We start from the raw sequence: 13487 nt of genomic DNA, 5'->3' as shown, positions 1-13487 counted from the left end.
ATGTCTGTTCCCCATCTCTATGCCTCCTCTATTCATTCTCTCCCCGAACGAGCTTCTAAGCACCAGTCTCCGTCTGCCATCAGACTGGCTGCTTTCGCTGCACAGTTCTCTTCTCACCCCATACTTGCTTTCTTCCCCTGCCTTTCTACCTCAGGCTTCTTCTGCCTGTTTTTGTCGCAGTCTCATTGCTTGCTGACTTGGAGGCTAGGGCTGGTCTGCACTTAGCCTCTCCTTCCTAATTTCTAGCCCTAGTGAGCAGCCCTGTCTTAGCCCTGGCTGACCTCCACAGTGAATCATCGTGTTCCTGCCACCTTCCTGACCCCTCTGCTCAGCCTGGAATTGTTGTAGGAGATAGCAAGGGCATTCAGAAGAGTCAGTTGGTTACCAGTGCCTTGGTGTTTACTCTTTTATGTCTTAGTTCCTGATTTGGGGGTGGGGTTTCATAGGGAAGAGGTGGTATAGCTAGAAAGCGAACTAAGAACTTCTCCATCTGCTTTACTTTTTCTTTTGTTGACAAACTGTCACCTTTTCTACTCCAAGCTGACCAAAAAGATGTATTTGCCGCTTGTGGCTACTCAAGTCCTACTGCCCAGCCAAGCGCCCCTACAACGTCTCAGCCCAATGGGTTGGTTAAATAAGAGAGAGAAAGAGAGAGAGACAGAGAGAGGTCACTGTCATTTTTGTGTCACCATTGCCCTTCTTTTTAGCGTGTGAACTCACAGTGCTTTTCTATGAATAAACCATGGATCACATGAAAGATCATTTTTCTTAAAGAAAAAAAATTCCCTAATCTCAAAGGGGACCAGCAAATACTTAATAGAAGATTATAGGTTTCCTGTGAGTGCATATGGCTCAGGGAGACCTGATTCTGTAAAGCAAATGTTACTGTCCTCCTCAAATTCATGTGTCAAATTCTAATTCCCTGTGATGGTATTTGTAGGTGGGGCCATGGGAGGTGATTAAGTTCATGAAGGCAGGGACCTCATGAATGGAATTGGTGCCCCTATCAAAGGGACTGCAGAGAGCTCCCTCATCCCTTCTGTCATGTAAGGACACCGTAAAAGATGGCTATCTCTGAACCAGGAAGCCAGCCCTCTGCAGACATGGAATCTCCTGACCATTTGACCTTGGATTTTGACATCTCCAGAACTGTGAGAAATCAATTTTCTATGCTACCTAGTCTATGGCATTCTGTTTTGACACCCAGATTAGCTAAAGTGCCAGCATGTCAACTTGCACACATAATTCTTGGAAACTCTGACGCCAAATCCTTGATGGCAAAAGGTGATTGATCTGCCAGAGACATGAGCCTACATCATCCCTCTTTCCACAATAAACCAGAGAGTCAAAACAGGCAAGAGTAGGTCAAGGTCTTCTAAAAGCCATACCTGAAAGGTTTCCAATAACAGTTGACTCCATGGTAATTCAATCACACAAACAACCACAACAAAAGACACAACTATCAGAGATTTTCAGGATCACCTCAAAAACACCATCTAACATTAGGGAGTTCAAAAAGGCACAAAGTTTCAGAAATTAAACTTTATTGAAATATTGTTTCATCAACTAGTAATTCTAACACTACTAATAAATGCTAGGGCAGGTGGTGGCATGGACAGCCTGGGGCACAAGTGCTGTCTTTAAAAGCTTTGCTTGCTGTACCCTTTGGAGCTGCCTCCTGGTCCCCTCACCCTCTGCCCGCCTTTTAAGAGCCTGTCCTGGGCAGCATGACAGGGGCAAACAGCTTGGATGCCCAGTTGCGGACAGACATCCATCCCTGGAGGAGGAGGCCGCCTCTGGGTGCAGGAGGAGCTACTGGAATTCTTCCTCTCAGCCTTCTTTTAATGCCCTCAAGCATCTCCTGCACACAGATAGACCCCACCAGCAGCAGTAGAATAAATAGGCCCTGCAGCAGCAGGACTGCAGCTCTAGTGAATGAGACAAGCCTCTCTCCAGCAAGGTAGAGGAGCCCAGGCTCAAAACCCTGGTCTCTGCCTCCATGTTTGCCACCGTGCCCAGGACTAGGGGCAGCATGGGAGCTGCTGGCTGGGGCCGTGTTGGTCACCCCCTCCCTCCGACTTCTCTCTACAGCCACCCTTTCAGCTGCAAGGCTAAGGCCAGTGGCTACAGCAGGTGCCATAATTTCAGGCAGCCCCTCATTGGGTTGGTCCTTGGCCGGAGCTCCCTCCAGCTCCAGCGCTGTCTCTGGAGGGGGCTCTTCCCATGCTGGCTCTGGCTCAACAGCTGGTGCTGGAAGTGCTCCTATTTCTTCAAATGGACCAGGAGCTGAAAAAGGAGAAAGGGTCCGCAGCGTCAGTCACTTTCCACTGGAATTTCCAAACACAGAAACAACCTCACTGAATTTAAAGGAGTTCCAGCCCCTAAACACTGCCCCTACAAAATCTTCCAGACTGCAGGCCACCTCACCTTGTGCCTCTGCCTCCATGGGCTCCCGAATCTCCTCCTGGACAGGGACAATGTGCAGATGCAGCCCCGATGGGATCGCTGGTGTGGCCTGCCCTGCTAGGGCCTGCCCCGGGCTGCCTTGTGGTACCCGGGTGCGCCTTCTTACAAAGGGCCACAGGCGTCTGGGGTGAGGGATGAGCCTTCTTCGGCATCGTCGGAAAAGGCTCTCACTCCCTCCATTCCTGAAGCAGCAGCCTCTCGAAGTGGGGAAGCAACACGAGAACATCTTGCTCTCTTGAGCGTCTCCCACCAAGTGAGCTGGTTACTGGGCTGACCCTAGGATCTCAGCGCCTGGTTACCAGAGTTCTAAGTTCTGTTGGATGTGTCATCGAGGAAGTGAGGTCGCTTCTTTAAGGTTCCGTCCCCTTGGCCCCTTTCTTCCATAAGTCCTACTCAGGACTCCACTGGGCTGCTGACTGCTCACCCTCCCCCCAGGACACCTCCTTACCTAGACACCATTATGTCCACCCAGGGCCTGCTTGGACACCTGTGCCTGATGTTCACCGGGGGCCGGATGTCCTCCTCAGGCCTGATGTCCACCTAGGGCCTGATGTCTGCCTTGGGCCTATGTTCCTTTTGGGGCCTTGTGTTCACCTGGGGACTCTATCCAGCTGGGGCCTGATGGCTTACTGGGTCTTGTTGTTAACCTAAGGCCTTGTGTCCACCTGAGGTCTGGTGATCACCTGGGACTTGGGTATCAACCTGGGGTCTGGGTGTCTACTTAAGGTCGGATGTGCGCCTAAGGCCTGAGTTTTCACCTGGGCCTGATGTTCTCCTGGGAACTGGCTGTGTACCTGGGTCTAATGTCCACCTGGAGCCTATGTATCTACCTAAGGCATGGTGTCTACCTGCGGCCTGATGTCCACAGGAGTCTGGTGTTCAAATGGGCCTGCTGTTCACCTAGGGCCTTGGTGTCCATCTGGGGCCTAGCTGTCAACTTGGGGCCTGGTGTACACCTTGAATCCAGGGTCCATCTGGGGCCTGATGTCTGCCTGCAGGACTGGTGTCCTCCTGAGTGAAGTGGGAGGATCTCTGGAGCTCAAGAGGTTGAGACCACAGTGAGCTGTGACTGTGCCACTGCCCTCCAGTCTGGGTGACAGAGTGAGACCCTGTCTCAAACAGATCAACAGAAAAACACACAAATTATATAGCTATACAAAAATATTTTCTTTCCTTTTAACCTTATTCTATGAGCTTTTTTCATTATTTATTTATTTATTTATTTCACTTTTAAAACGTTTTTGTTAAAAACCAAGACACAAACATACACTTTCGCCTAAGCCTAAGCAGGGTCAGGATCATCAATTTCACTGTCCTCTACCGCCACATCTTGTCCCACTGGAAGGTCTTCAGGGGCAGTAACAGGCATGGGGCTGTCATCTCCTTGATAATAATGCCTTCTTCTGGAAACCTTCTGAAGGACCTGCCCGAGGCTGCTTCACAGTTAACTTAAAAAAAAAAAAAAAGTAAGCATATACCCTAAAATAACAATCAAAAACATAGGATATTAAATACATAAAACATTAACATCAGCATCTATTCTTTTCATCGATTGTTATGCACTGTACATAATTGTACACACCCACATCACCACAAACATGTAAACTCTGTGGTGTCCAATAAATCTGCCTTTCTTTACCTACAATTGTCTTGGTAAATTCTTTTACCACCCATCCCACAGTCCCAGAGAGTCACTGCTCCCCTATGACCATGAGTAAGGAGGATGTATAGCTGACACCACCCAGGAATATTCCCTGAGGCCAAGCTCAGGCCACAGATTATGGTGAAGCCTCCAACTTCCACACTGTAAGCCTCCATGGGCCTGGTGACCCCTGTCACCAGGCCACAGGGAGCATCTATAGGTGAGGCACTTGCAGAGTCCCCGGGGTATATATACCCCAGCACACTGGAGGCACCTCCCCACACCCCAGGCATGTATAGAGGATCCACATTCCTGCACACAAACACCAGGTAATGCATGAGAGGAAGGGAGGCTACCTTGAGACTAAGCACTGCCTCACTACCTTAAAACACTCTGTCATCATGAGGGCGAACCAGAGATTGACTCGACTGGCAGTTTAGTCCATCACTTTGGCCCTTGAGTTACTAACATTGATGGAACTGTTCAAAGTTACTAACTTTGGGTTTTCTGCCCACGTAACAGCCGGAAGCTAAGATGGGAACATCAGTGTCAGTCAAATAAAGCAACATGCGTTAACTTAGGGACCGCTACACAAGCTCACCAGTACATCCTTCTGTTGCAACTAGGATGCCACTTACCCCTCTACATAAGAGAAAATATTTTTGAAGTGGAATATGAATTATTGCTTTTTATGCAGATGCCATTATTAAACATTATAATTGCCCTGGTTTTTCCAAGTATGACATATAAACAGTTAAATTGATTCAAGATCATTAAATCATATGAAATAATTTTTATATACATTATCTGCTGAGTTGAATATTACATAAGTCATCTCCAACTCATAGGTAGTCTTACAGAGACAGAGGCATATTTTTCAAATTGCTGAGCTTGATATCAAACAATATAAATGCTGTTAAGAATGCTGAGATGGATTTGCTTAATAGATGTCAAACCGGCCTGCCTTCACAGGAAGGGCATATAGCCGCTGCACTTGCACCAGACAATTTATTTGTGTGTCCGTGGACAAGAAGTAAAGAAAAACAATGAATAACTTCCAAAGCAGTGAACACATTGCAGCTGAGCTCTGGAATTCTTAGTAGAAACCATGAAAAGGGAATGAAAACACTTAGAGCAATTGCAGGTTAGAAACAGGGATTCACAGGAGGTTAACGGAGCACATTGTGTTAAGTGAAATGAGCCAGGCACAAAAAGACAACTACCACGTGATCTGACTTATGTGGAATGTAAACAATGGAACTCACAGAAGCAGGATGTGGAATGGAGGTTACCAGGGGCTGGGAGGCAGGGACTTGGGGAGACAGTGAAAGCATTCAAAATTGTAGTTAGACAGGAGGAATAATTTTAAGAGATACATTGCTCAACATGATGACTGCAGTTAATGTATTGTATTCTTGAAAATCAAGAAGTGTTCTCACCAAAAAAGTAAGTATGCATATGTTCCTGAGTGCAATGTAATCATTCCACAATCTGCTTATTTCTACACAGGTTTTACACAACATATATACAATTTTATTTGCCATTTAAAAAAAGAATGAATTCTTTTTTACAAAAAGAATTAAGTACTGGAAAACTGGTCACAGTTTAGGATAACTCTCTTTGTAAAATTAATGGTTCCTTTCTTAACCAACCCATTGGTCTATATTAGTTAATGAAATGAGACTTGGTTTATACTCTAAATCTGAACACAAAATTGTAGTCGTCTTCTATGTATTAACTGATCTGAAAGTAACAGCAGAATCAGAATGAAAACCATCTGAAAAGAAAGTTTTCCCAAGTGAAATGTTTTATTGGCCTTTGATTTATCTCTTTTACTTAGAAATAAAATGAATACTTATTATTTTAATAGACCCAATTGCTTCAGCCTATAAAATTGATTACACAATTTGAACTTCAATTTTTATAGCCTGAGAGATATGCTTTTGAAAATATTCTTGGCTGGGTGTGATGGCTCACGCCTGTAATCCCAGCACTCTGGGAGGCCGAGGCAGGCGGATCACAAGGTCAGGAGATTGAGTCCATCTTGGCTAACATGGTGAAACTCCGTATCTACTAAAAGAATAGAAAAATTTAGCCAGGAGTGGTGGTGGGCCCCTGTGGTCCCACCCACTGGGGAGGCTGAGGGAGGAGAAAGGCATGAACCCGGGAGGCAGAGCTTGCAGTGAGCCGAGATCGTGCCACTGCACTCCAGCCTGGGCGACAGAACGAGACTCTGTCTCAAAAAAAAAAAAAAAAAGGTAAATATTCCTGGCCGGGTGTGGTGGCTCAGCACCTGTAATCCCAGCAACTCAGGAGGCTGAGGGATGAGAATCCCTTGAACCCAGGAAGTGGAGGTTGCAGTGAGCCGAGATCATGCCACTGCACTCCAGCCTGGGCAACAGAGGGAGACTCTGCCTAAAAAAAAAAAAAAAAAAAAAATCATTCTTGAATAAAAACAAACACCCTTAATTCTATGCTATTGTCCTTTATATATTAACTTGGAGAAAAAGAAAAAAATTATACAATGAAATTTATTATTCTACTTTTGATTAATATGTTCCCCTTTCTATCATGCAGTTTACTTCTTAATCAATCTCCATAATCAACTGCAATTTTTTTTTTTTGAGATGGAGTCGCACTCTTGTTGCCAGGCTTGAGTGCAATGGCATAATCTCAGCTCACTGCAAGCTCTGCCTCCTGAGTTCAAGCTACTCTCCTGTCTCAGCCTCCCCAGTAGCTAGGATTACAGGCATGCGTCACCACGCCTGGCTAACTTTGTATTTTTAGTAGAGACAGGGTTTCTCCATGTTGGTCAGGCTGGTCTCGAACTCTTGTCCTCAGATGATCTGCCCACCTTGGTTTCCCAAAGTGCTGAGATTACAGGTGTGAGCCACCGTGCCCAGCCATATTAATTTATAGATGTTAAATTTAAAGCAATTGTCTTTTAAGATACCCTTTTGTGAGTTTCACTTACTGATGGCAACTTTCTACTTTGAGTAACATGATTCATCTCTGCTGTCAGGGGTCAGGGTTGCTGAGCCAGGAAGGTGTTTGTGTGTGTCTGTGTTTGTTTGTTTTGTTTACTGACTGCATCTGTCCTACTGGCTGGGAGAACACACACTGACATCTGTCCTGGCAGTGAAGGAGGGAGCAGCCCTCTGGGCACAGAGAGAAACCATCACTGCACCCAGACTGCACCTACTCTAGTAAAGAACAAGTCTGAGAGCTTGCACACTAGTGAGATGATCAGTTCCTCACTCTGCTCACAGTAAGGACAAGGCTGTGACTATCAGCTGGGGCAGAGAGTACACAGCTCAACAGCAGGTTTTTAAAAAGAGAGCAGAGTCTTCTTCCTTCCATGTTAAAAACAATCATAATATGGTTCAGCTGACCACCAAGGACTGGGTTATATCCCGCTATTCTCTGAAACTCAATACTGTCTTTGAATTTTTTGGAATCTCATAGCCTTTTCTATCTAAATGTATACTGTTACTCTCATGGCTAAAAGTTGCAGGGAGCAGTCTCTTTCTTTCATTTGTGTTTCCAATTCTTTCTGGTTTCCTACACTATGACACTGTTTTAAACAAAATTTAAAAATCAGGCTGCACTCTTTGTTACACATTGGTTTTTAGTGCACTAAAATTCATAGCATTTCCTGTTAGAAAAATAAGAAGCCACAATTTTATTAATCATCATCTGTTTGAAAGCCGTGTTAGTTTTAATAGTTACTGTGCTTCTCAACATATTTTAAATGCCCATTCATGTGTCTTCTCTAACATTCCCAGGTTTGTGCTATTATACACAGGGGTAAAAGAAATGACCAGGAGAATCAATGTACAAATGGCTGAAAAAACAACAAAGATCCCAGCAGTTGTTTAGGACAAAACAGACCTGGCTGAGTCTCAAGTACCAAAGCAGGAATCATAAACATGCCACAGGGGGATTTGCTCTAAATGATATTTAAATATTTTAAAATGTACAATTTATATGTGAACAAAAAGAAAAGAATTAACTATTTTTTTGAGGCAGGGTCTCACTCTATTGCCCAGGTTGGAGTGCAGTGATGCAATCATGGCTCACTACAGCCTTGAACTCCCAGGCTCAAGAGATCCTCCCACCTCAGCCTCCTGAATAGCTGGGACTGTCCAAAGGCATACCTGGAAAGAAAGTGAAAACTTATTTATATTTCAATGTAATTATTTGTGAAGAAGAAAACATAATAAAGGCATTAGGAATGTAATGCCTAAATAGTAAAGTATGTTTTTATGGAAAATCACCGGTAGCTGGAAAAAATGTCTGCGGAATATTTAGGTCCTGTTTGCAAGAGTAACGGGGAGCACTGGATACATCTCACCTCAACCCACAGGCAAGGCAGGACCCAAGCCACAGCCTTAAATGTATTCATTTGCTAAAAGAAAATGAACAGTTATTTCTCTTCTTCCCACACACTTAAATCTAGTTTTATCATTACATAATTTCTGGCTGGGCACGGTGACTCCTGCCTGTAATCCCAGCACTTTGGGAGGCTGAGGTGGGTGGATCGCAAGGTCAGGAGTTCGAGACTAGCCTGACCAACATGGTGAAACCCCCTCTCTACTAAAAATACAAAAATTAGCCAGGCGTGGTGGCAGGTGCCTGTAATCCCAGCTACTCCAGAGGCTGAGGCAGGAGAATTGCTTGAACCTGAAAGGCAGAGGTTGCAGTGAGCCAAGATCATGCCATTGTACTCCAGCCTGAGTGACAGAGTGAGACTCCAACTCATAATAATAATAATAATAATAATTTCCATATTTGAGCTCAGATTAATATATCATTTGTGAAGTTGATGTCTGCTTTGATTTCAGCTTTCCTGAATTGTTAGAAAAATGCTAAGTTTCTTACATTATGCCTGATTGCCAAGTGAGGGAGTCAGTGTGGAAGCATTTTTCTTGGAAGGTCCTGGTGGTCTCACAGGTAGCATTTAGGATGACATGTGCGCTCAGCCGAGAGCAGTTTCTACCTTGTCTCTCACTGGGAAATTATGAATATGACAAGGAGCTTCTTTCAGCATAGCCAATGCTTCCTGCATTTGCAATTTAGGGCCTCTGATCCATGTCATGGGGGAAATACTCTTTCTTTTTCTTTCTTAAAATTGCCTCCAACATAAGGGATTTGACAGCATTGAATCATTGAATTCTGTCTATAATGAAAAAGAATTCTGTCTCCATGTAATCTGGTTAACCTATTAAATGTTTCTACAAGAAGCAAATGTTGAAACGGTAAAATGGTGAGTGGTCCCTCCGCCCCCCCAGGGGGACAAGATCTTGCTCTGTTGCCCAAGCTGGAATGTGGTGGCATGATCATAGCTCACTGCAGCCTCAGCCTCCTAAGTAGATGGGACTACAGGCATGTGCCACCACACCCAGCTAATTTTTCAAAAACTTTTTGTAGACATGAGGTCTCTCACTATGTTGCTGAGGCTGGTCTCGAACTTCTGGCCTCAAGCAATCCTCTCACCTTGGCCTCTCAAAGTGCTGGGATTATAGGCATGAGCCATTGTGACAGGCCAGTAAGCAATTTTGATAATAGAAGGGGAATCAAAGGAAATTCAAGAAAAATGATAAAAATAAGCCAATAGCATTAGTGCTATTACAAAGGTTAAAGAAACTAACATCAAACAATAGAAGATTTGGAAAGGGGGAAACTGTTACATAAAGAATTTCTCTAATACCTCAAATTCCACCCCACCCCACTGTCTATCCCTTTTTCCTCTATGCTTTTTCATGTTTTAAGTATCTATAATTGGTATAATTCACAAAGACACTTATTTTAAACCTCAAAGCTTTTCTTTTTTCTGTTTTTTTGAGATGGAGTCTCAGGCACCTGCCAAAACACCCAGCTACTTTTTTTGTGTGTGTGTATTTTTTTTTTTTTTTTTTTTTGGGACGGAGTCTCGCTTTGTCGCCCAGGCTGGAGTGCAGTGGCCGGATCTCAGCTCACTGCAAGCTCCGCCTCCCGGGTTTATGCCATTCTCCTGCCTCAGCCTCCCGAGTAGCTGGGACTACAGGCGCCCACCACCTCGCCCGGCTAGTTTTTTGTATTTTTAGTAGAGACGGGGTTTCACCATATTAGCCAGGATGGTCTTGATCTCCTGACCTCGTGATCCGCCCGTCTCGGCCTCCCAAAGTGCTGGGATTACAGGCTTGAGCCACCGCGCCCGGCCGTGTGTGTGTATTTTTAATAGAGACAGGGTTTCACTGTGTTAGCCAGGATGGTCTCGATCTCCTGACATCATGATCTACCCGCCGTAGCCTCCCAAAGTGCTGGGATTACAGGCATGAGCCACCGCACCCGGCCAAAGCTTTTCTTATATCAACAGGAACTTTGTAATGCAAGCGGAAAAATGTATGCTATATACAGATTCAACATAAAACTGTTATTTTTCAAAACCAAGTGACGATGCATAATTTAAATACTCTGGAGCTTTTAATTTAATTTTTATTTTTAATTAATTAATTATTATTTTTTTTTTGAGATGAGTTTTGCTCTTGTTGCCCAAGCTGGAGGGCAATGGTGCAGTCTCAGCTCACTGCAACCTCTGTCTCCCAGGTTCAAGCGATTCTCCTGCCTCAGTCTCCCAAGTAGTAGCCAGGATTACAGCTGCCCGCCACCACGCCCGGCTAATTTTTGTATTTTAAGTAGAGACAGGGCCTTGTTAGCGAGGCTCGTCTTGAATTCCTTACCTCAAGTGATTCTCCTGCCTCGGCCTCCCAAAGTGCTGGGATTATAGGCATGAGCCACTGCACCTGGTCTCTGGTGCATACATAAATATGTATTCCTATTTAAGCCAAATCTTGATTTTTCCTTCAGGTAAATTGGCTGTAGCCTTGTTATTTTGTACCCAGTGGGAATGGGTTCCCACTGGCACGTCTCCAGTAGTCACTATGATAAATCAAACATTTCCCTGCCAGGTAAAGGACAACCAGTGAGAAGAGCTTGGTATTTTAAATGGTCAAATATCAATGATAAGGCCGGGCGCGGTGGCTCAAGCCTGTAATCCCAGCACTTTGGGAGGCCGAGACGGGCGGATCACGAGGTCAGGAGATCGAGACCATCCTGGCTAACACGGTGAAACCCCGTCTCTACTAAAAAATACAAAAAACTAGCCGGGCGAGGTGGCGGGCGCCTGTAGTCCCAGCTACTCGGGAGGCTGAGGCAGGAGAATGGCGTGAACCCGGGAGGCGGAGCTTGCAGTGAGCTGAGATCCGGCCACTGCACTCCAGCCTGGGCGGCAGAGCGAGACTCCGTCTCAAAAAAAAAAAAAAAAAAAAAAAAATCAATGATAATTTGACAATCTCATTGTTAAATATTGTTAAACAAAACAAAACACCTTGACTATAAGTTACGTCATAGCAAGATCTAAGGAGGAACAGTGCTGAATGCGTATCTCTTCTCTTTAGGATTTATTATAAATTTTTGCTCTAAGTCTTACATTCTTGGAGTAACAATTTTAATTGGCCAAAACAGAGTTTTACAGAAATTATCATTGGCATATCCCCAGTTGTCACTATCATAAACTAGACAACATTTGGCTACCAAGTAAACTAAAACCAGTGAAGTACTAAACTGTGAATGCAGGTTCTAAAGCACATTTTGTTTTAATTTATTTAATACAATTCAAATCTATTAAGCATTTACTTGGGTGCACCAATATTTACTTTTCCTGGAATAATGATCAATTATGGCTATTCCAGGACCAAATTTTAAATCCAATTCTAATTATTTCAAAAGTCAAGACCAAATAGGTTATAATAAACAATACCTTTTCCAAGTTCCCCCATTTTCAGCTGTGTGTGGTGGTGCATGCCTGTAGTCCCAGCTACTCAGGAGGCTGAGGCAAGAGGATTCCTTGAGCCCAGGAGTTGTAGGTGGCAGCGAGCTGTGATTGCACCACTGTACTCCAGCCTGGGTGACAGAGTGAGAACCCAAGTCTTAAAAAACACCAACAATCAGCCGGGCGAGGTGGCTCACGCCTGTAATCCCAGCACTTTGGGAGGCCAAGTCAGGTGTATCACGAAGTCAGGAGATTGAGACCATCCAGGCTAACATGGTGAAACCCCATCTCTACTAAAAATACAAAAAATTAGGCGGGCGTGGTGGCAGGCACCTGTAGTCCCAACTACTTAGGAGGCTGAGGCAGGAGAATGGCATGAACCTGGGAGGCAGAGCTTGCAGTGAACAAGATCGTGCCACTGCACTCCAGCCTGGGCAACAGAGCGAGACTCCATCTCAAAAACAAAACAAATAAACAAAAAACACCAACAATCAAGTCCCCCTATTTTCATTCAATAAGGGAAAAAGGTGAAATTAAGCATATGAAAACTGAGTGAGTCTCTAAGTTATTATTAATGTGATATTTATATTATTAAATGGCAAGAACTTAGGCAATACCGCATTACCATTCAGTTTTATAAGCATTTAACTTCTGTTTGTAAAAAAATGTTGGCCTGGTGCGGTGGCTCACGCCTGTAATCCCAGCACTTTGGGAGGCAGAGGTGGGCGGATCACAAGGGCAGGACATCGAGACCATCCTGGCTAACACGATGAAACCCCCTCTCTACTAAAAATACAAAAAATTAGCCAGGTGTGGTGGTGGGTACCTGCAGTTCCAGCTACTCTGGAGGCTGAGGCAGGAGAATCGCTTGAACAAGGGAGGCGGAGCTTGCAGTGAGCCAAGATTGTGCCACTGCACTCCAGCCTGGGCGACAGAGTAAGACTCCATCTCAAAAAAAAAAAAGTGAAAGTAGCTGTAGTGACAATTGTCAAAACGTAGAAACAACCCAGCAGATGACTGGATTTAAAAACTATAGTATATGCAAACAATAAAATATAATTAAGGCATAAAAAGGAGTGAAGTTCTGATACCTCTTACAACATGGATGAACCCTGAAAACATTTTTTAATAACTTCTTTTAATATGACTTATTTTAATACATTTGAATGTATTACTGACATTTGCATAATTTTTCTTTGCACAACCGGGATTTTTTTTTCTAATGTTTCCGCCATAATCAAGGAACATGGGAAAGAGAAGTAAGTGGTTTACTACAATATCTAAACCCTTTACCCACACAATGGTCTTCACAGATAGACTCTCTACCTTGATGCCTATGCCAGATCCTATTAGAGAGTGTGGACGTGCTTCCAGAAGTTTCTCCTCTCGTGTGCCACGAGGCAAGGTTGAAGGCTGGTTTTGCTCTCCAATGTCCACGCCTGAAAAAGCCCTGGTGGGGCACAGGCTGGGTAACTCCCGCTCCACTTCTCTGTTTCATGCAGGGATGACATGAGCCACTTCCCAGCTACCGATGGATGAAGAGCAGCTGCGGGTATCTATGCACAT

General features: G+C 44.4%; 1 protein-coding gene across 3 annotated transcripts in view; it reads right to left on the bottom strand.

The window, feature by feature from the left end:
* Positions 1-1086: 1086 nt before the first annotated feature.
* Positions 1087-13487, bottom strand: part of LOC105491084 (CMT1A duplicated region transcript 15 protein-like protein) — a 37591-nt gene continuing 25190 nt past the window's right edge. Inside the window, exons 2-3 of one of the 3 annotated variants that reach the window (XM_071082394.1) lie at positions 2428-3914; positions 1087-2286 (exon numbers count right to left, since the gene is read on the bottom strand). In XM_071082394.1, coding sequence (XP_070938495.1) covers positions 1706-2286; positions 2428-2692 — 846 coding nt within the window. In that variant the 5' untranslated portion in view covers positions 2693-3914 and the 3' untranslated portion in view covers positions 1087-1705. Of the gene's footprint in view, positions 2287-2427; positions 3915-11424; positions 13478-13487 lie in introns of those variants that run through there. The other 2 variants (XM_071082396.1, XM_071082395.1) reach the window with 2 other exon arrangements.

This window comes from Macaca nemestrina, chromosome 17, assembly GCF_043159975.1.
Source record: "Macaca nemestrina isolate mMacNem1 chromosome 17, mMacNem.hap1, whole genome shotgun sequence".
Classification (NCBI taxonomy): Eukaryota; Metazoa; Chordata; class Mammalia; order Primates; family Cercopithecidae; genus Macaca; species Macaca nemestrina.
Note: the sequence above shows the minus strand (reverse complement) of the source record. Positions and strands in the feature narration are given on the sequence as shown.